Here is a 23,540-nt window from a genome sequence, read left to right as displayed (position 1 = left end):
ACGGGACTATGAAAAGTTAGGGAACCACTGCATTACACCATTTTCTCCCACATTCATTCTAGATTATTTTATTTTTATTTTTACAATTTATTTACTGCAGTTTTCCAAGGTTCTAAAAAAAGGAAATAATTATATTTATATATTTTATTTGCCTTAAAGAGCAAGAAATGGGCTAACTTGTTTGTGAACTAAATCACATGATGATGCAGACCGCTGTGTGGCGTGTGTTCAGCAGTCCGTCAGAGCGTGTCCTCCATCCAGGCCCGTTCTGGGTTTCCTCCCCATTGCTGTTGTTGCTGTGTATGTAAGCAACAGCCTCCACAGAGCTTCTCTTTTGGATTCTATGTAGCAGAATCCTGTAGGCACCAGTAACTGGGCTTCTAATGTCCAAGTTCTTGTTGAGAAGATGGACCTCTGTGATTCCAAGATCCTCCAGTACGGACTTAACAGTTACATCATCTGAGTTAAGGAGGTAGCTGGGTTCAGCCAGATGAGAGGGTACAGACTTACAGGTTGGGTAGGCCTTTGGGTAAGATATGCCTCTCATCCAGTCGCTAGCCCTGATTTGTGACAAGGTGAGACGATCCACTGGAACTGGCCTCAGAAGGCCCCGAATGATCTCCTGGCATGATTGAGATACATATGTGGGGATTGCATAGGAGCCTTGCAGGATGCAACACTTCAGCCTGCTTGTGTTAGCGGCGTTAAACGGCATTGTGGCAGTGACCATAAAATAAAGCAGGACACCCAATGCCCAAATGTCTGCATACTGCCCAACGAAGCCCTTATCCCTGAACAGCTCAGGGGCTGCATAAGGTGGAGAACCACAGAACGTGTGAAGAACATCACTCGGGCAGCTTGATGAACTAAAACCAAAGTCACCCACTTTGATGCAGTAGGTGTTGTAGTAGAAGATGTTCTCAGCCTTCAGGTCCCTGTGGACGATGTTGTTGTCATGCTGGAACAAGACGAGAATTGATGTGAAGAGTTCAGAACAATTATGAATAGTGCATGGTAATTTGTTGAATAAAAATTAATCACTTTTTTCCACTTGATAGAGATTAGGGATCACTCAGAGAACGCAAACATCTGGATCAGTAATTGAGGAACCAACCTGACATAACTGAGTCAAATTTCATGAAGATTGGTCAATGCAAACCAAGATATGAACTTTCAAAATTCTGCCAATAATGAGAATTAGTGGTTTTTCATATATTTTTTTAAACTAAGCCCAGAATCAAATTTGTTTCAAAATTAAATGGAATCTTCCACGGTGTAATGTCAACTTTAGTTGACACGTTGTCCAAATCCATCAAGTAGTTTTGACATCATTATCCTGTGCTAACAAACAAACAAATGATTCATTGGTGAAAATATTGGCTCCTTGGTGGAAGTAATAAATCACGTTCCTGCTCAAACATGGGCTGTGTTCGAAATCACATACTAACGTACTACTCATACTAAGTTTGATTTCATAATGAGTATGTAGTGCGTTCACATTAGACAGAATGAAAAGACTGAGTACGTGAGAAATACCCGGATGTATACTGTATCGGTTTGATGCATTGTGAGCGGAATGTAAAATCGTCCTGGGACCGGCTTCAAGCTAAAAGTCAAACATCCCCTTTTCAAAACAAAAGCACCTCTCCTTGTCTTCCATTAGGTTTTAACGCTTTTGTAAATAGGACTCTTGTTTTGAAGGCAACCAGAAGTTTTGTCAGCAGCACAATGGCAGGTCTCCGAAAACCTCTGAAACGTAGGCAAGAAATGTGTTTTCCGCGAGTTTTATGGATCAAATGACCACATGTTGATATTCTGCTCGGTCACTTTCTCGCTTAGGTTTATTTTCAGAACTTTCAAAGGTGGCAAATTAAGACATTTAGCCTCAGTGTGCTTTCGGGTTTTGTCATTATAAGTTTGAAATGCATTTTGGGAAACTTGGAAGTATACTTTAGTGGGAACGGTCATCATTGGTCATCATCCTAATCATACTTGAGTCTTATAGTATATAGTAGACAGTATATAGTGGTAGTACGGAGTCGGAGTGCGCCATTTCCAACACATCAATGGTCTAAAAAAAAATACATCAACAATTCTAAACTTTGGTGAAAATTAATTTTGCAATAAATAGTAGAGTTCAGTGACTAACATCACTGCATATACTGGGACCAAATAATTAAAAAAAAAGAAGAGCAGAACAAAAAGTCAGAAGTGACCATCAGAAATAATCCCTGCTGCAGATATGACAAATCATCATATACTGTATGTTAAAATATAATCTGTTAACACATTTTACCAAGTTTTTTTTTTTTTACATGGAGACAAAAAAAAATGTTGCCTATTAATGAAAGTAATCATGAGCAAATGACCTTGTTTTATTTTGCACGTGCATTAACACGCAGTAGATCAACATCCCCCATTGTTTGACATGTTGTTTGCACATATTTGTACACATGCATGGCAGACAGTTATTATATTAGTTATTATCTGCTGCAGACAGACAGATGGAGCGTGAACTCACCATGTATCGAACAGCAGACAGAACCTGTGCAAACACAAGCCTGCTCTCCAGCGCTGACAGTCGCCCTCTGGTGGTGACACGGGTGAACAGCTCTCCTCCACTCGCATATTCCATCACCAGGTAAATCCTCTTGAAGGTTTCCACCACTTCATACAAGCGCACTATGTTTGGGTGGGCCAGCTTCTCCATGCAGGAGGCCTCAGAAAGGCTTTGGGATTTCCTGCCATCATGGGTCTTGTCTAGGATTTTAACAGCCACTCTTTCTGTCAGGGAAAAACAAACATTAAAAAAAAACATGACCATTTTTTAATTAACTTGATGATTATCATTTTATATTTTGCTGTTTAATACATTCAAGTATTAGATAATGAGCATCCCTGTCTCCTAAAATGAAAACAGTGGCGGCGAAAAGCACATGGATGGATTAGCAGGGCCTGATAATGGGATTAGTCATGTCTTCTGACTTATGGAATGACCCAGACTGGACACATGTTGCATGGTGCAAAATGCTGACTAGGCTGTCTCCTGTAGACTGATGACTGTACATTCAACTTACTGACTGAGAGTATGGCAAGCCCTTTTAACATTTAATAAGATATCTGAAATTCAATTGTTACATGTAAAAATGTAATTGCAGATATCTGCAATTACATTTTGACATGTGGCAATTCTAATTCATCTGCAATTCAATTTGAATGGAAGTCAATGGCACATTGTTACATGTAAAAATGTAATTGCAGATATCTGTAATTCAGTTGAAATATATTTGTTACGTGTGAAAATGGCTTTACAGATATCTTGAATTAACATTTCAACATGTCAAAATTAATTTCCACTAGTGAAAACTAAATTGCTACATGTCCGCCAGACTTATTAAATGTTAAAAGGGCTTGCCATACTGAGAGCGTTGTGTGAGCATGCAACACTTCCTGTACAGTATGTGCAAAGGAAACCACAGCACAGTGAGCCATTTTTAGTGATTTCTACTTTTGCACAAGGCATTGAAGCATTTTCTGTCCATTTATTCTGAAACAGGTTTTGGCAGAAATACTAGTGTCTCATAATAGCAGATGGTAGCATTAGTGGATTCATCCCTGGTTTTCTACATGCAAGTTGCCTGTTCTCCTGTAACATGAATACAATTTTTCCAGCTGCTACTACTTTCTTCCCACATTCTAAAAACACTCATGTCAGACTCTTGGGAGACTGTTAATTGAAAGTATAGGAGCTTATGTGTTTAAGACTGTCTGGTAGACATGTGATGGGAGTGCATGCCCTGAGTTCAGCTCTGAGTAAGCTTTAGCATGCTCCAGCACAAACCTGTTCAAACCACAAGTGTGTGTGTGTGGATGGAGGTGATACTGTTGTCTTATTGTCTAATGCAGGGATGTCAAACTCATTTTAGTTCAGGGGCTAAATACAGACCAGCTTGATCTCAAGTAGGCTTCATATTATAGGCGTGAGCATGTGAAGTTTCAATATTTTTGTGCCCTAGTTTGCTCTTCCAGGTATAATTGATATGTAAAGTATGTAAGGCACGACAATATCCAAGCAAAAAGACAAAAACCAAGATTTTTACTTTTGTGACCCCATTTTTATTTAATTTGGGGAAAAAAAATGTGTAATAATTTTAGGAAAATTGCAAGAATTTGTAAAAAAAAAAAAAATTAAAAAAAAAATTGGGAGTTCTTTCAACATATTGAGAAAATGACTGTCATCATGTGATATAAGCATGGAAAAACTGTGTGAGCCCTGGCAAATTTTTGTTTTGATTTTTGATTTTTATTTGTGAATTTGAATGGTAATTTGCTTTCTCCAGTGTGGCAAATTTGATGCCCCGTAGAGCCGGATTTGGCCCCTGGGCCTCGAGTTTGACACGTGGTCAAATGTGTAAATTTGGGTTATGCTAGACATTTGATAAAAAGTTAAATGAAAACTTAGTTCACTTTTCTAATAAGCGTTTGGGGTTTTGTAATAGATTCTTGAACTACACTAGCATGTGACTCACCTAAATTAGCAAAATTCCATCAAATGTTTAATCTAAGAAACTACAATGGGAACCTTTAAAAACACTCATTCAGAAAAAGTATTAGGCAAAATGAACAGATAACTTTACCATTGGGTCATTCTATGCCACTTCACCAAATTTCAGTTGCATAAAGAAAAAAATGTTTTATATCCCAAGAAAAATGAATTTTATATAAATTAAAACAGAGATCAGATTTTATTATTATTATTATTATTATTATTATTATTATTACATTCCCCCATGCAGTTATGGGCCAATGAAAATAGTATTAAAAAAGTGTTTGTTCAGATTTCAATAGACTATTACCCAAGAACCAATGCATAAATCTGATTAATCATTAGTGATGTGAACAGCCTATGTACATAACTCAAAGCTGATCAAATTACAGGGAGCTGAGGCAAATGCTAAGTTGTTTATTGAGAGGCCAAACATGTTCCAGTCTGAAACCCAGACAAACTTTTTAGCAAATTTGAGGGGCTGGCATGTCCACCAGATATGATGTATAGCAGATATGTTTGTATATTCTGAAAGAGTAGGTGGAGGTTTATTACTATGCCAAATTTCAGTTTCCCATGTGAAGTAGTTTTTGAGATATTGGACGCTGAAAATGGAAGAAAAACAAGGATGCAAGAAAATCGACATACCCCCTAACTAAATTGAACATATCTTAAAAAGAATTAATCCAATCACACCAATAATTTACAGTGTGACTTTTTTTAGAGCGAAGTGTGTGGGCCATTTGTTGAAATGACATAGAATTACCCCATTGCAAAAAAAATCGAAGCTCTGGAAACAGTGTTAACGGAGATAGAAGATCCAGTAACTATACCTTTGGTCAAGTCATGTATCCCCAGCCTGACCTGGGCAAAGTTGCCCTTGCCGATCTGTCCTCTGAGCTCATAAAGCCCCACCCGTCGCCCAAGTGTCAGCTCGGTCATCACCTTCTCTGAGTGAGTCAGATCATACATGGCCTTCTGGAAAACAGAGCATGGCACCGCCTCATCAGCTCCTCGGACCTCATCCTTCGTCCCAGTTTTTATGCCCGTATTCACACCGAAGGCCAGAGAATTTTCATCTTGATGTGCGGATGTCCTCAAATGAGCCCCTGCAACATTAAAGTGTGGATCAAACATTCAGTCATCACTGTTTTGCATGATTTTCACAATCAAGAGAGGTGCACCCAGATATTATTTGTAAAATACAAGTTCTGTGCACTCACATGTTTTTCTTTTTACGATCCTCTTATTCTTCTCTGTGTTGATGCCGTTGTTTCTGTTCTTCAAATACATCATTCCTGGTCCTTGTTTTCCTGCTGTTTCAGAGGAATTATAAAATAAATAGGTCTAAAGTGAAAAGATAAAGACACAAATGCCAAGAAATCCACAGGTATCATTAAATATATACTTACTTTTCTTGTCCAGATGCTGGAGTCCAACGCTCACCTCCTCTGTGGGCAAAGATTTCAGCCTCAGTGTTTAATCCAGAACTCTCATTTAATCCATCACTGCTGGACTCCTCCCATGCAGACTCAGACAGACTACAGATTTAGCTGCTGAGGCTTCTTTGACACCCAGACATGAAGGCACCTGAAAGAGGTCTTCTGAGATTAGATTGGTTTTACAACACCTACTGTATCATTACCATGGAGCTTTACTGGGTCAAGGGTAAATCACAGGTGGCTGCGGTCATAAAATTGGGCAGACATAGATGGTTACAAGTCAAGTTCTTCTATTGCCAGGCGATGCATTTATTAAAGAAAATTATATCTATTGTCAAAAGGGAGGAAATTTCACTTTCTTGTTCAAAACCAAACGACTTTGGAAAGGGAAATAGTTACAAAATGCATTTTATCCTTGAATTAAACGCTTAAAAAAAAAAAAAAGAATTATCCATAATTGGGTGTAAAAGTGTAACCAACAACTTTCTGAATTGGCAGTGTATGATAAAAAATGAATCTCCTTCAAAATAAAATCACAAAATTATTTTATTTTTACACCTTGGTAAATTCCACTGTCTCTCCCACTTTGGGGTCCCGACCTGCAAGTTGAGAAGCCCTGTTGTGGCCTTCGTGATGTGTAAGCACTTTGTTCATGTGGCGAGTGACTCCATATAATCCGATGATAAACCACTCGGCACGTGCAACGCTGAAATCCTCTCAGTGGGAAAGATGAGGTGTGCAGGAGATAATTACATTCAGTGCCTTTATCAAGTCTATTTAGAACCAACACTGCTGCAACATTATATGCTGGATGGTAAAGACTAGAGAGAGACTTTAATAGTATCACAAAATACTAGCGTTGTACTACAGATCACACTATCCGAGACCAGAATACACCAAGACCAAGACCATAAAAATCTATTTTAAAAACCATGACAAGATTGAACAGTTAAAGAGCATTATCTATCTCATGTTGACAGACAAAAACAACTCTCAGCAACTCTTTTAAAACATAACAAGCAAAACTCAAATCTTGACAAATTTGTTCAACTCAGTAGTTGCAAAAAATAAATCCTTCCTTCTCGTATGTGTTTAAAAGTCCAGAATTATTTAAAAAAAAATCTAAAATCAGGTGTTTATCTGTCAGGCAAATGAGGCCTAAGGTAAGTGTTGAGGCGTATTTCTCACTAGATATAAAACGACCTGATGTCTGACTTTTTGTTGGTGTCTGAAACTTAAGACAGTGAGGTAACGCTAAACGTTTTCATTTAATTTACATCAATTAATAGAATCCCTCACTTTATTATCACATTAATAAAGTTGAACAATGGCAGATCAGTGCTGATCTCAACTGGTCTTGACAGAAAATCCAGAGTCCGGTCTTGTCTCGACCTTCAAAATATGGTCTTGCGACCGAGACCGGTATTGAGTACTACAACACTACTAGATGCTGCATGATAGGGCTGAACCAATTTTAAGTGGGAAATTATTCAGCCTGTTGCTTCAAAGACTGAGATCACAATTGAAACAAGTACTTGAAAGAAAAGTATGTGGTTTTAAAGAGACAAATGTTGGCCTTTTTAGATAATGTAAGATTTCACAATTAACCTTTTTAAATAACTGCATTAATCGACATTATTCTACCTTAAAATCCTGTGCAATAACAAATCATCAGTAGAGTGAAACCAGCATGTCTGACAAACATATATGAAAGAGTTGAAATGGTTATAAAGCGCTGAAAAGTCTGGGTAGTCGACTCCATCGAGGTGTCACTGAGGCAGCTCCTGGGACGATGACCCGGGATCACATCAACACATCAAAGAAGGTCTCAACACGTTGCAGTAAAACTTTATAACAAAGTGACACAGTTTAAAAGTTGTGTTTTTATTTAGAAGTTTAACCCCGTCCTTCACCAAAAGCTACCTAAAGACATGCAGTTCCATTACTGATAAATGCGATTCATTTCAAAATTACAAATAAAACGTCTACTTGTGACACTTCTGAAGCAAAGATTTGAAAGTCAGTCATGAGGACTTTTACCATTTGGTACGATGCTGAGCAAACCCCGAGGTGTGACCTTTCGGCCCCCATGGTGATCCTGTTTATGTGTTTAGGCCAGGTCTTGTTTTAACCCAGAGGTGCTAAACACCTTCCCACTGAGATAAAAGATGATTGATGCCTTTGAGTGAGCGACGCTTTAATGGCTAAAGACTATTTAAAGCCTTCATTAGTGCGAGCTCAGGCCCGGCCGGCACAACTGAAGCCACAGGGTTCTCTGGTAGGAGAAACAAAAGGAACGACCAGCTCGGCTTTGAAGTCTGTCCGCGTCTGAAAGGTTTTAAACATGGAAATTTGATTAGGCCACACTTTTTGGATGCCACACCACTCTGAGGACGTGTTTTTGGTGACATTTACTTGGAGGTTGAACCTATATAAGTACGTGAGGCAAGGCGGATCAGCAGGACACAAGGAAAGTGGCAGCTGAGCAAAAGGCTAAGATGGATGTTCTCCAGCCTTTCCTTCTTTTCCTCTACTTAACCTGTAAGTTCTGATGCCTTTTTCTGTTCCACTAAAGTAAGACAATCACTCATTTAGTCATGTGTAATTTGGAAACTTTTGCAGAAAACCTGTTCACAGGAATTTTTGTATTTGACAGTTCTAAATGTTTGGAAAAATGTTCTGTTCATAATTCTGTCCTTGTGACTGACAGTAAAATATCACTAACAGCCAGGCCTGTAGAAATAATGGTGCACTTTGATGTTTTTTGGGTAATTTCTAAAGTGTTGCAGCAGTGATTTAAGTTATTTTTTTTTTTTTTGCTGTTTCTGGTTTTTCCCAGTGACAGGAGTGCTGGGAAAACACATTGATCACAGAAATCTGTTTGCACAGAGGGCATGCTGCAAGAGACAGAGCCACTTTGTATACATTGGGCAAGGTAAGGCGACACACTGATGTTTTTTAGTTCAAAATTAAATTATTCAGAATTAAAGTGCTCTGCTTTGTGTGTACATTTAAATAGTAATTCCGAATTGAAGTTTCAATGGAAAACAGGTTTATTCTGCTTTATTCATTTCATACACACATCAGTGAAACGTGGATGAAAAAGTGTCTTAGCTCACGTTTAGCTTCAGTGTCTGATATCAAACTATTCTACTTTAGTCAAATGAAGTCTGTTAATGTGACCAAACAGTTGACACGTGTTTTGTTTTTTTGTTTCTTAAAGATATATCTGGGAGTCCTGTTAGCATAGATGTTGGAAAGTGTCGGTCACAATGTGGAAGGACGTCAACAAAGCCATCGCATGAAACAAGTCCGCAGGAATACTCCAGACACTCATCCATGTTGGAATTTCTCAGAAGTAAAAAACTAGGTGTAAGTAAACAAGTCTTGCCACAAGGGGGTGCTATAACTGTCTCACTATCTTGTTATCCATTCATGAACTCTTAGTCTTTTTATAGTTTGAAAGTTGCAGTCTGGTTAAATGTTTTTCAGCAAAAACCAATTTCTCTGCAAAACTTTATCCTAAAAATTGTCTTTTTTTCTCAACATGAAACCATTTTCTTCTAAAAAGATCAGGGCGTACAGACCCGCGTCCCCAGAGAGCCCTGAGCCGCTGGAGCAGATGCCCTCCTGTGGCACGGCCGAGGTGTGCCAGCCCACTGGGATGCGACTGGACCGGGTGCTTCTGTATGAGGGACCCCGAGAGGTTGAGATCATCCAGGAGTGCCACTGCGAGATCAAGTTAACACAGTGCATCCGTGTCCCTGCGCTCAAGACATATTACTCTGAAACACCCTACGAGTCGGTCCTAGATGTGGGGGGATGCTCCTGGTCCAAGGGATCTCCAGGTTTGTTTGTGACAAACACCAGAATCTAAAAGAAAGAGAACTCACACTGCTACAAAAAAAAATCACTGCATATAACTTGTTTGTTTTCTTCATCAACCCCTTGTATATAGACGGCTTCTCGTGTCTGCCCACCAAGTTTGACTCAGCTTTGGTGCATACCCCCAACAAAGTGGATCTCATTCAAACCGTGGTGGCCTGTGATCTGAAGGAAAGCTGCTACAGAGCTTCTCATATGGACTATTACTATGAAATAGTCCACCATGCAGACGGAGTCAAGGAGGAGCAGCTCAAAGTAAGCCTCCCTGTCTTCTTTCATGTAGATGTATTTTATCACTGCTGCACTTACAATCAACATTCCCTTTCACATCATCAACCTCGTCAACCGGGTTTCACACTCTCGTGTAGATGAGCTGGAAGGAAATGGGGCTACACTACAGTATAGGTGCCAGCCAGCCACAGAGACTGGTGTTAATGGAAATACACTCCCTGGCTAGCACCACATATTCTTAGAAAAAGACATGAGGAAGGTTGTTTTTAACCCTCCTATTATGCTCAAATATTACTATGTCATTACAATCTGACCCCAGGGATATTTGCTTCCAGTAAACGATTTTCAGAAATTTGCGGACCAAGTTTTTGTGTTTTTGTTGAGTACATACATTGACAATGAAACCTTGACCTGTTCTGTAGTGCCACCATCAGGCCAAACCTTTCATTTAGAAATGATTTGTCTTTTCATTCAAATCTAGAAAAGCTTGGGGTCAAATAGACCCCAGAGGATCACCAATGATATGCATTCAGCACAATATCATCATGATCATTTTATACCTAATCAATTGTACCCATGAAATGATGAAAAGCCATGAAATATGAAGCAAAAAATAAGAATGATAAATGATACAATAAACATTGGACAGGGTCAAATTGACTCCAAGGATAATAATAGGAGGGTTAAATGCAGCAGCTTTACATTCGACATGAACAATTCAATTCAACTTTATTTATATAGCGTAATAATTACAACAATTAGTTCATAGTAAGAAAGAAAGAACCCAACAAGGGAAAGGGTTTTGACTTGGGGGGATTAAACAGCACAATTTCCCAATTCAATTTGATTCCAATTATTAAAGTCTCAATTTAATTCCAATCTTATTGACGATTTTTGATCAATGCTGATTAATGATCTTCCATTTAATATCAATCAGCTGCTGAACTGTTTGTCTTATCTTTTAATCACGGCACCCTTAAAATTGTATAGTATAATTAAAATATCCATAATAAGAGGGCTCGCCTTGTATTACAATTTAAGAAAAAATTAAAGATCCGTTCATTTAAGAATGGATTCATAATTTTCAATAAATTGCTGTGAGTCTATTATTGGTTTGTTTCAAAGAGATCTCACAAAAACTCCTTGTGAAACTCCTATGAAGTGATTAAATCAGTGGTTCCTAAGCAACCTCTAATACTTTTGTTTTTGATCATGTTTGTTATACTGTTGCAAATACAAAGTGATTAGTAAGTTGTGCCAGCTCATATATATATATATACACTTTGTTCTATACTTTAACTTTGTCAAATATAAATCTTATACTGTTACAAATAGAGAGTGATCAGTAAGTTGTGCCAGCTCATATATATATATATATATATATGACGTTGGATTGTTCACCCACTAATAGGGAACGTGAGCTGGGTTTAGACCGTCGTGTTGTTGCAATAGTAATCCTATATATATATATATATATATATATATATATATATATATATATATATATATATATATATATATATACTGCAATAATATAGAATAAAGTTGTTTTTTAGTTTTTGTCTTGTTTTAATGTGAAAAAGAGTAATAATGAAACATTTCTAAAATGTGTTTTTAGTCATAATTTTTTTTTTTCATTTTGATTAATTACTAGACATCTCAAGCGACCCCATTTAAACTCCAGACCACCCCACATGGGCTCCCAACCCCAAGGTTGAAAAACCCTGGATTAAATCATTGGATTAAAGACTAAAATGTTGTGTAACTTGGAAGCCTACCACGCAATTTATTAGTTAACTCTTTAAAACTAATTTCATGACCAACAAAGTTTACTTTGGATCAATCACAACACTATAACCACATTTTTTTATTGCGTTAACTTTAACCCCAGATCACTTTAATCCAATAGTTAGTTGGAAACGTTTATTTGGTGTATATGGTTGTGTCTGTAGTGTCTTCACACCAAAGGTGAGAGAGGAGAGGACACACAAATGGCCCCTGCAGGTGTCAAAAGAAAGCACTGCAACAGCAGCAGCTGCTCTGAACTCCACCAGGGTAAATGTTTGTGAGCAGCAGAGTTCTGATCACTCTTTCTCTGTCTTGCTAATTTTCCCCTTCAGGAAATAGATGTGGGCAGATGTTTGGGGGGCTGCACCACAGGAAACCGCTGTCTTCTCAGGTGGGTACGAACACACACACACACACACACACACACACACACACACACACACACACACACACACACACACACACACACACACACACACACACACACACACACACACACACACACACACACACTCCTTCCCATGACAATTATCTGTCACTTTCACACCTTCTGCTCACAGCACATTGGCTTTTGACACCAAATGCTCTCTGTGTATTGTCACCATTATTTATAAAACTAGTGCAGACTGAAGACTTTGCAGTAAAAAAAAAAAAAAAGCTCTTTAATCTTTACCTGATTTAAAAAAAATTTTTAAAAAAACAAAACATCAAATCTTGTAGGTTAGGTAGCGAGGACCAAAACAATGCAAGATAAGCACATTTTTTAATGTAATTTCATCTATATCAGGAGTCACCAACATGGGGCCCGCGGGCATCAGGTAGCCCGCACGGACAGTGTGAGGTGCCCTCAGGAGCTCTAGTCACCAATGGGCTCCATCTAAAATCTGATTTACTTGCCAGGTTTCAAACTCACACAGATGAATAAAAATGACAGATGTAGTCAGAACTTTAGTTGGGTTAAATACTGCTGGACTTGATAAGTATTTGTATCAAATTAACCATCTTTAAATGTTTATTTTTTTACTTAAAAAAAAAAAAAAAAAAATGTGTTCAATTGTTGCAAATATCTTGTTAAAGATGCTGTTAAATTGGTAACAATGTTGTTTCAAATAAACAAAAAAGAGGATTTTTATAAGATCTTACAAACTTGTTGAATTGTTACATGTTTTACAATTGATTAAAATATTGTTAGTGGCTATTAAAATAGGAACATGATGGTCCCTTATGAAACGTATTGAAACAATTGCATACATTTAGAAAAAGAAAGTGTTGCGTGTTACACTTAGATATTTCTTGGTGTCCCTTCATTATCTTGTCCTCTGATTAAAATCAACTCTTAAAATCTCAGTAAATCAAAGTGGTCGCCCTTCGGATTACTCAGCACTTTTGATGTAGCTCGCAGTTTCGGAAAGGTTGGTGACCCCTGATCTAAAGTATGTCAATATTGGTAAAAAGCTGCTTGATAAGTCATGTTATGCATGCACATGGTACTTTAGCTGCTGCATACAGTCGTTTTATGCACAAAGATGTGATGTGCAATGACAATATAGATGCATTTTATCCATTACTCATTGATTTTTCCCTATACATCTTTTTTTGTTTTGTGGAATTGTGGGCAATCTGCCTTTAAAACATCCATAAATTCCATGTTAAAACTACAAAAATGAGCCGTACGTATCATGAGAAAAGCTGACCATTATGCTCAAACAAATCCACTTATTCTAGGATTTGTTAAACTATAAAATAATGCTTCTTGACTCAGTACAATGGTTATTTTCAATTCAGGAGAGTGTATAATCTTAGAGGTGTTTGTAAATGCACGGTACAAAAAGCTGAAATGATTGAATTATGCTCATTTAGATTTAAAAACACGTAACACTTTTTCTTGGTTTTCAAGAAAGTAGTTTGTAAATCTTTGTGTGAGACTGAATATTTGTTGTTTCTAGACTTTTAAAAGCAGTTTGCATCAGTCTGTACCTTTTCATTAATTACTCAAAAAATGCCTATTGATTCTGTTCGACATCATGTTTATAGTATGAAAAATATTTGATGTCGTGCTGTGAATAACTAAAACTAACTAAATAGAATATTATTAATATTTACTAGTATTCAAGTAAGTAGTAGTTGTTGTTATTCTAACATAATAAATGTGTATCTGTTTTCATAACTACAGTAAATAAAAATAACCTTTTTGATCATTCGTTTTCCAGAAAATGCATCCATATATCCAAAGGGAATTTTGTCCTTTCACCACCTTTAAAATAGTGCATGCATAAAACCCTGTTGTTTTTTTTTTTAATTTTTTATTAAAATGATTAAAAAAACGTCCTCTTTGATGTTATTTTAACAGCAAATCCATGACAAAATCTCAATGGATACAATCCCAAATTCAACACTTAAAAACCCTTCCCCTCCCCATAAGTCAAATTTTAAATAAGTTTTTGTTATAAAATATTTATCAATTATTTATATTATACCCATGAGACTGAGATTGAGTCCATTTTTCTATTAAGGGGTTGGGATTTTGCCCTGCATGTGACCCATAACACCAGTATTTAATATTAACTGCCTGATGTCTTTTAAAGTATAATTACTCACTATATGTCAGATCACTTTTGTCAATAGACATGTTATAACACAAACGTCTCACGGCTAACACACAGACACGTTAAAACACAATAAAAATGTTTTGTAACCATTAGGGATGTCCCGATACAACTTTTTCACTTCCGATACGATGCCGATATTGCAGCCTTGAGTATTAGCCAACACCGATATCGATCCTATACAATATTAGCACGAATCATACATAATTTTATTACTTATCTTGTTGTGTGGAATGTTAGAAAAGGCTTGATTATTAAAAAAAAACAATGGATTACATATAATTAACCTTTTAGAATAAGAATAATCTATGATTGAATAAAATTAATGAATTAATTAAATAGAGGATATTGAAAAAATAAATCCAAAAAAACAATATATATCAGAGATTTTAGATGCAGTCCGATAAAATCCGATATTGGACATGTATTCGATATCAACATCGGATCGGGACACCCCTAGAAACTATATGATTGCACAGTAAAATTCTATTTTGAAGATCCACCAGGTGCACATAGGATGACTTTGTGTTCCTCTTCCAGGAGTCCAGCAGATCCAAAGGTCTGCCACTTGTGGATGGAGCATCAGTCCAGCACTTGTGTTCCTCAGGACTATGACAGTCACCGCTTCCTCAGCCAGCACGAGCAGATTCGCACCGTGCACACAATCACTTCCTGCGTTTGCAGAAACTCTGCCCTGTTGCCCTGAGAACAAGAACCAGGACTGTAACACGCTGTGAACTGGGACCCACTTTCTACTCCTCAGTGAAATTGTATTTAATGTAATATATGTTAAACTGCTACATTTGTAAATAAATTTAAAAAAAAAAACAAACAACAAACGACGAGGAGACGACTGAAATATCACAGACATACACACATTCACTAACAAACTTCAATGTGTTTTCTCTTTCCGACACAAATCTTAAGAAGAAGCTGCACAGAAAAATGAACCATTGTCACAATCTTATTATGTGAGGGAAGTGAGTTTAATAAAGCCAGAGATGAATGAAAACCTTGAGCATGGCCGATAAACAGCAGATGCACAAGTGGCTGATTGCTGCCTGATTTGTTGCCAATGTGTGAATTAGGACTTAACCGTAAGTGCTTTGCCATCAAAAGGAAAGAAGTTTGCCAACAGGTTGTCATGTGGATGCAGTGGCTTTGATCTGTTCAACAGTGAATGTGACACAAAAGTGGTTAAAGATCAAAGCTGATCAAACAGGCCTGATGTGCAAAGGTTTTTTTTCCCCTATCGAAAATATCTACATACACACACACATATATATATACATATATATATATATACTGTATATACTGTTGTGTTATTTGTAATCTGAAAAAAATGAAATCTGACATTTTTCTGCTTCTGATTAAGATATATTGTAGTAGTTTTAGGGTCCTCGGCCAGTGTTATATAATTATTATTAGAAATCTAGTATTAGTAATATCAAAAATGATTAAAGCAGAATAAAATACAAAAACAATAATAACAAAAATAAAAGTAGGCTTAACTGCATACAAGTATAACTAAGAATATTAAATTGTATTGTTTAACAATTTAACTTACAATAAAATACGGAGCCCCAGACATTACATGGTAATAAATAAATAAATAAATAAAAAATTGTGGCAACAAAATAGCTCTGATATGCACACGAAACACTAATTTGGGGCCTCAAAATACTACTTAAAATAAGTGTAACATGCACATGAAAGTCATACCTCTGCAGGTAAAGCAACCTCGTTCTCAATAGCGTTTATGCTCCTTTAGACAATAATGGTTCCATGCAATGCCAGGTTTTTCAGAATGTCTTTATAGCTCATTCTAAAATTAAATCATAAAATAAAAATAAATCACACTGCATTAGAAAAGGTTTACTCGATTGGCTTAGCAAGTTGTCCAGGAATAATATTTCTCTTATTAATTACTATTTCATGTGCATGTTAGACTTATTTTGTATGCACGAATTAGCATTTTGTGAACATGAATTGGTGTTTTTTTTTTTTTTTTTTTTTTTTTTTAACCATGTCATGTCTGGGGCTCTGTAATAAATACATTTTATATTTGTGATAAAATTAGAAAACATATAGATTTTTATAAAGACAAATACTTTAGCAATATTAAACAATTGCAGCAAAGGAAATCATGTATTCTTTCTATTAGACACTTTAATGGAACTTTAAATATATATTTATATACATTTTCATACATTTACACCCCTGCTACTACATTTGCATTTTGTCCTTTTTGTTGTTCCATTTTCTCATAATTTCTTTTCTTTTTTCTTTTTTTAAATACACAATATTATCTTGATATGAATCAGAATCAGTCCTATTTGATGTGAGTTTAAATAGATTTATAATACATTAATAACTCAGATAAGATGACTTTCTGAAACACAAGTTCTGAAAATACAAAAAAAATAAATAAATAAATTAACTCGGTGTAAAATGTAAATAAATAGAAATTAAGATTTGGTTACTTTTTTTAAATTTTCAAACTAAACCTAAATGCAGCTGTGTAAATCTCCCAAAGCGTAAATGGCAACACTTTCTTTGTGTCGCCAAACTGTGTTTCCTCTCGACAAACTGAGTGCATTTATCTTTAATTAATTGTTTCATTCTAAAGCTGTGAATCTCCCACTGGGAATGCAGATTATTACTAGGAACGCATGCAGATTCCCAGTCCTATTCCACATAAAGCCACAAACACGATGAAGATTCACTCTTTTTTTTTTTTTTTAACGAACTAATGTCTTTTCTTCAGATGTGTCATTACCAGATGTGTGGACAAAGGCCTTGCATGATGTCTAACAATGAAGTTCACACCTTGTTAACATCACCATTAGTCTTCCTTTGACTTTAGGTGATTGTTGATTTACATTTGCAACCAAACACAAGCTTTACTGCTGTTTGCTCCGGGTCTGGGCTCCAGGGGGGATATTTAATATAAAGAGTCCACCTTCCAGGTCTCCACTCACTCACTCACTCACTCCTTCCCTCCGCACTTCGTCCATCTTCCTCCTCGGGTTGTTTTTCATCAGTTATGTCGCTGTTCCTGCTCAGCCTGGCGGTGTTATTGTGCTGCTCCAGCGCACGGCCTTCTTCACACAACCGCACAGAGAACCAGATACCGGGCGAGGGCCGACCTGGTCAAGTGCGATCCGCCGCCATCAAGCGGCTCCTGGAGGTGTTCGGAATGGAGGATCCCCCCTCCATACACGGACACATGCAGCCGCCCCAGTACATGCTGGACCTGTACCACACCGTGGCTGATGTCAACGGAGTGACCAAGGAGCCAGATCTGCTGGAAGGGAACACGGTGCGAAGCTTCTTCGACAAACGTAAGGAAACGTACAGAGATAATTCATGTTTGGCGCCACAGAAACAGCAGCGTCGTCATATGTGTGCTCTTATTTTGAAAACAACAACTTCCGGTGCCACCATAATGAAATTTAAAAACGGGCGGTTTTTTTTGTTTCTGTCTGAAATATACCTTGAATTTCAATTTCAGTTTTTCAATTTAAAAACGAAAATCAAATAGCCACTTGTTTTTTCTGTTTTGGGATTTACTTTTCTGGACGGAAAATTCAATGACCAAAACATACTATTTCATTCAAGATATTTAAACAAATGTATTTTTCCGCCACATTAAAAAAAAAAAAAAAAATGAATGAAAAGAAGTAAAACTTCTCCGTAAAAAATAATTTCATTTAAAAAAAAATAAATAAAAAAAAAAGGAAATTGCAAAGCAGTCATTGATTGACACAACCAGGCTTGGGGTCAATTACATTTATAAATTACAATTACGCCTTCAATTATCCACGTTCAATTACAACTCAATTACCATTATGTTGACCGGCATTTTATCCAATTATATTTAAAATAAAAATGTTTCCCCTGAAAGTCAATTACAATTATGTTCTCAATTACTAAAGTTAAGTAACAATTAATGCCGTTTACTGAGCCTTTAATGAAACTCATTAAACATAACCTTCCTCTTGTGTTAGCTTTCTTTTAGCATCTCTTATAATAACAGGTCAGTTTTGACCCATGTCCTAAATCATCTGTAAAATACACTACAAATATTATCTATCATGTCATTTCTTCCCCATCATGTGGTTACCTTCTTAGGCTTCCTTATCCATGAAAATATTGGTTGTAATGTTTTTGGTGTGGGTGTCTGAGCCTTTTTTGTGTCAGTATACCCCTTGATTTTTAAATGATATGATATGAAATGATCTTCAAGAGAACTAACAGTAAAACTTGATATGAAACATATTTTAATAGTTGTTAACTTCATATGTGTTAGCCATAGAACATAGTTCCCCAGTTCTGCGTTTAATTTAATTGTAATTTTTACATGTTGTTTTTATAGAATGTTAAAACCAATTACAATTAGAATGTCAATTTTGATCACAACAGCAACATCATTTTTTATTCATGACTACAATTAGAATTATGCCATAATTGTAATTAATTACCAATTACAATATTACATTTATAGGTGACCCCATTCCTGGATACGACTCATTTGAAACCACAATACAGTTACTCTTCTGTTTCTTATTCTTTAATTTTCAACTTTAAAGTCCAAGTAGAACATGACATGATGTGCTGATGATGATGACTCATGATGACTTTTGTTTTTGCAGTGCGCAGTGATCGAGTGGAGTTCAGGTTCAATCTTTCAACAGTTTCCAGAAGTGAGAAGATCCTCATCGCAGAGCTTCATCTGTTCAAGCTTCGCCCCCAGTCGTCTCTCATCCTCAACAGACACCACTTCTGCCAGGTGAAGCACTGTTACCATGTTCACTATGAAAACACCATCTTATCTTTATCTCATCCTATAACATATATAATCAGATTAATTTGATTTTCTAGTATAGTATCTTTATATCATATATAGGGTGATTTTTTTTTAATTTTTTTTTTAAATAAATTTGTTATTTGATTTTATATTTTGTGTGTGTTGTTTAACTTACTTTTTATGTTACATCTAACTTATGTTGTCTGATCTTATCTGAGTTTAGATTATAATATCTGATCTTATATCATATATAGGCTAATTATTTGTGGGAAAAAATCATTAAGATAATTTTATGTTTTTTGTGTGTGTTTTTGAACTTTAAGCCATCTTGTTTTTTATTTTACATTTAACGTACGATGTTTGATCTTATATTGTCTGATTGTATATTATCTGATCTTAAATTGGATTTAAAAAAAGTCTTATATAAAGAAGGAGAAATGTGTAAAAATAGAATATTTTATATATATATATATATATATATACAGTATGTACGACACGTGGAAGAAAAAAGAAATGAAGCCAAGAAGGCCTAAACCTAATGATTTTATTATCCAATATTGGAATCGTAAAGTGATATGTAATTACAGAACTCTCTCCTGGTCAGACTGACCTAAGCAGGCCAGATACCATCGTACACTGAGAGCATTCAACAAGGTCTCTGCCTGAGGAGGCTCCTCTGTGTTATGACTACCGCTATCAGCAACATACACAACCCTTAGAGGACAGGACAGAACAGCAGCAGATCCACTGAGGCACACACGCTAAAAGCTTGTGAATCAGAGACTAGTCGGTTCCCCCAAAACCCTTTGACCACAAAAACATCTGCATCTGACCAGTAACCCTAAAGCTTGACTCATTCATCCAAACCACCACATAAAGGAGTTCTGGAACAGCTCTGTATGATAGGAAATATTGTACAAATGAGAATCAAAGAACAGCAAAAACTAACAATTTTTTTTTTTTTTTTTTTTTTTTTTTTTTTCAAACAGGTCAGCGTCTACCAGCTGCTTGACGGCGGTAAAACCAACAGCACCCCGGTGCACAAGCTGCTGTCTTCCCGTCTGGTCCCAGTCCACTCCAGTGGCTGGGAAGTGTTCAAAATTACCAAAGCAGTGAGTAATATTTTCTCTTTGGAAGCTTTTATTATCTCACTGGATAATGTATGTGTGTGTGTGTGTGTGAAGAGTTTTAACCATGCTCCAACATCCTGTTGCAGGTCAGCTCCTGGATGGTGGATGAAGGCAATAATATAGGCCTTCAGGTGGTCATACAGACCCTGGGTGGGATCGCCATGGATAAGAAACTGGTTCGCTTTGCTTCAGGACGCAACCACCATCACACTAAACAGCCCATGATGGTCGTGTTCACTGATGATGGTCGACGTCCTGCAAGTCAGAAGAGCTCAGGTAAGAGAATCATCAAACACGGGACATTATGTTAAATCGTCTTTTGTGCCAAAAGATGGTAGTCACATGAGGTTTACCAACTGAGAATAGAGCTGCGTCTCAGCTATGGGAAGGATGTACATTTTGGGACGCATTTGAATCAGGGGGTGTTTTGGCCTTTTTAACCGAGTAGACACCCTCATCAAAGGTGGTCAGCTACAGGGTGATCATGTGGTGTAGTTGTTGTAATGCTCAGGTATTCATAAGTGTACAAATAGTGATAATAATCTATAGACCTGGGGCCTGTACTTCAACCTTTCAGTACAAGAACCCTTTATATATAAGATTAACATACTTTAATAATCTATTTCCTGTTACAAATGGTTATTTGTTTTCTAAAAAAAAAAATCAGTGTATTCACAAAATATTTAGGGGGAAAAGTATATCAAGGATATAGACTACTACTAATTAACATGACTGACATAACTGATCTTTATGGTAAGAAGATGGGGATATTTGTGAGACCGTTTTGTTTTTCTAATTTTCCTTTAGTTTTTTTTCTGTTTATTTAATTTATTTAAACAACTTGAAATAAGTCAATAATAAAATAAATTATAGATAGTGCTGAAAAAACTGAACAACAACACAGATAATCATATACCTTGTTTGAAAAGGTGCAAGATTAAGTTATTAACTAGTTATTATCTAGTTCTGCCATTCCATTGTTGTTTTTTTAAATTTCTTAATTTAATCTGCCTGTGCTGACATTATTATTTGTAGATGGTTATTTACTACAGGATGGTTGTTTCGTGAGAATACATTTTAACACACAGTGGAACATCTGATGTATACTTTTGTTCAGAATTACATTTTGTAAGTCAAGTATGGCTCTAAATTACAAGTGTCAAACTCAAGGCGTGGGGGCCAAATCCGGCCCTTCAGAGCATCTGATTGACATAGATCAGAATCAGAATGCTTTATTTGCCAGGTAGAGTTCAGAACAATACAAGGAATTTGACTTGGTAGTTGCAGCGAAAGAATACACATCAACACACCGGAGCAACCATTTGCGGCGCCCACATACGTATTTAGGTGCAAAAGGGATAAACAACAGGAGGAGAGGTGAGGGGAAAAACTGCCAGTTTGAGACTGGTTTCCCTAGACAGAGAAGGCAGTGTAAAACCAGGAAAAAAAACGCCTCCGCAAACATAAATTCAAGCAGGGCACAGTCAAAGAACACGAGACAAGGCACGTGGGTAGGGTTGGGTAGGAGGTGGGCTGGGGGAGTGGGTCGGGTGGGAAGAAGAACATGATTCCATCCATTTGGGGACATGGGCGTGCTGCCGATGGGTGCTGCAACCACCCCTCCATGTAGCACGGATGGGAGGGGGGGTGGGAAGATGGCCGACGAAGGCATTTGAAATTCAAGACCTGTAGCTGCGCAACTGACAACAGCCAGATAACGTGTAAAGTACCAAATAATTCAGTTGTTGAAAGAACTCAAAATGTTTCCAAAATGCTGCAATTTTCCCTCAAATTATTCCACAAAATCTCCCCAAATTAAATAAAACTTGGTCAAAAAATCAAATGACATTTAGGTATCTGCCACTTATTGCTGAGGTAGTTGATGCCTTCCATTCTTTATGTCTAATTTATAACTGGAAGTGAAAACTCGTGCACATTAACGTTGAAATTATTTGTTTTCACGCCTTAAACCTGCGGCCCACTTGTGATCAAACTGGTTCGCATTTGGCCCTTCAGCTAAAATGAGTTTGACACCACTGGTCTAAATGACCCGTCCTTATCAAAAGCTGCTTTAATGTTTTCAGTCGAGACCTTTTAAAGCAAAAACATTTTTTTGTTGTCTTTTATCAGAGATGAACCACACCGTGAGCAGCCTACCTCAGCTTCCCTCATCATCCACTCAGCTCTCCCGCAGCGCTCGCTCCCTGGACTCCTCTGAGGAGGGGGTTGTGTCCACACACTGCCAGCTTCATCCCCTGCACGTAGACTTCGAGGAGATCGGCTGGTCGGGCTGGATCGTGTCTCCCAAAGGCTACAATGCATACCACTGCAAAGGCCAGTGCCCGTTTCCACTCGGCCAGAACACCATAGCAACAAACCACGCCACGGTCCAGTCCATCATCAACGCCCTGAAGCTGGTTGAAGGTATCGAGATGCCTTGCTGCGTGCCCGATGAGCTTTTTTCCATCAGCTTGCTCTTCTTTGACGAAGATGAGAATGTGGTGTTGAAGCAGTATAACGACATGGTGGCTGGAAGCTGTGGCTGCCACTGATGGAGATACTGAATGAGTGTCAGAAGGGACTCATTATGATAACAGCAGCCATTTGACTTGACCAATGTGCCATTTTATGTTATTTATGTAAATATTTAAATGATAATATATGTAGAGCTTTGAACTGATGTCCCATGGAAGATGTAAATATGTATATTTTAATTTCAAAAAACAGTAAATATTTTTATTGTTATTAAAATAAAACATGACGTGATTAATTCATGAAGAGTTTTTAATGTTTTATTTTAAGTGGATTTCTGAGGAAAGTTAAAATCGTCATTTAGGGTAATTTTGTATGTTAATAACAAGCTTAAAGTTTTAGGCCAAAATGATTTACCTAAAGATTTGATGTGTGAAACTTAAAAAACTACATGAAAATAAATGGAAAAATATTTATTAGTTAAAAATTCTGTATACATAATATATAGTTCTTTAAGATGTATGTAGATATATTAAATTATACCAGTACAGTGCCCGTCGGAAGTATGTATTTATGTGGGAGCTTAAGTAGATGTACAAAGAGGTGTACAAACTCTATATTCTGTAGTGT

General features: G+C 36.9%; 3 protein-coding genes across 3 annotated transcripts; 2 read left to right on the top strand and 1 right to left on the bottom strand.

The window, feature by feature from the left end:
- Window positions 1-193: 193 nt before the first annotated feature.
- Window positions 194-5,839, bottom strand: LOC114479641 (serine/threonine-protein kinase NIM1-like). Its single transcript, XM_028473416.1, has 4 exons — window positions 5,770-5,839; window positions 5,380-5,655; window positions 2,522-2,784; window positions 194-958 (listed from the first exon to the last, which is right to left on the bottom strand). The coding sequence occupies exons 1-4, from the start codon at window positions 5,837-5,839 to the stop codon at window positions 194-196; spliced, it is 1,374 nt and encodes a 457-aa protein (XP_028329217.1).
- A 2,200-nt stretch (window positions 5,840-8,039) lies between these two features.
- Window positions 8,040-15,204, top strand: pnhd (pinhead). The gene is made up of 7 exons (XM_028473415.1): window positions 8,040-8,058; window positions 8,828-8,923; window positions 9,212-9,360; window positions 9,560-9,836; window positions 9,947-10,128; window positions 12,225-12,283; window positions 15,039-15,204. Exons 1-7 carry the CDS (start codon window positions 8,040-8,042, stop codon window positions 15,202-15,204), a joined length of 948 nt encoding a protein of 315 aa, XP_028329216.1.
- A 2,340-nt stretch (window positions 15,205-17,544) lies between these two features.
- Window positions 17,545-22,990, top strand: admp (anti-dorsalizing morphogenic protein). The gene is made up of 5 exons (XM_028473576.1): window positions 17,545-17,842; window positions 19,154-19,290; window positions 20,298-20,420; window positions 20,525-20,714; window positions 22,569-22,990. Exons 1-5 carry the CDS (start codon window positions 17,545-17,547, stop codon window positions 22,988-22,990), a joined length of 1,170 nt encoding a protein of 389 aa, XP_028329377.1.
- Window positions 22,991-23,540: the final 550 nt, after the last annotated feature.

The sequence above is a fragment of the Gouania willdenowi genome, chromosome 17 (genome assembly GCF_900634775.1).
Source record: "Gouania willdenowi chromosome 17, fGouWil2.1, whole genome shotgun sequence".
NCBI lineage: Eukaryota > Metazoa > Chordata > Actinopteri > Blenniiformes > Gobiesocidae > Gouania > Gouania willdenowi.
Note: the sequence above shows the minus strand (reverse complement) of the source record. Positions and strands in the feature narration are given on the sequence as shown.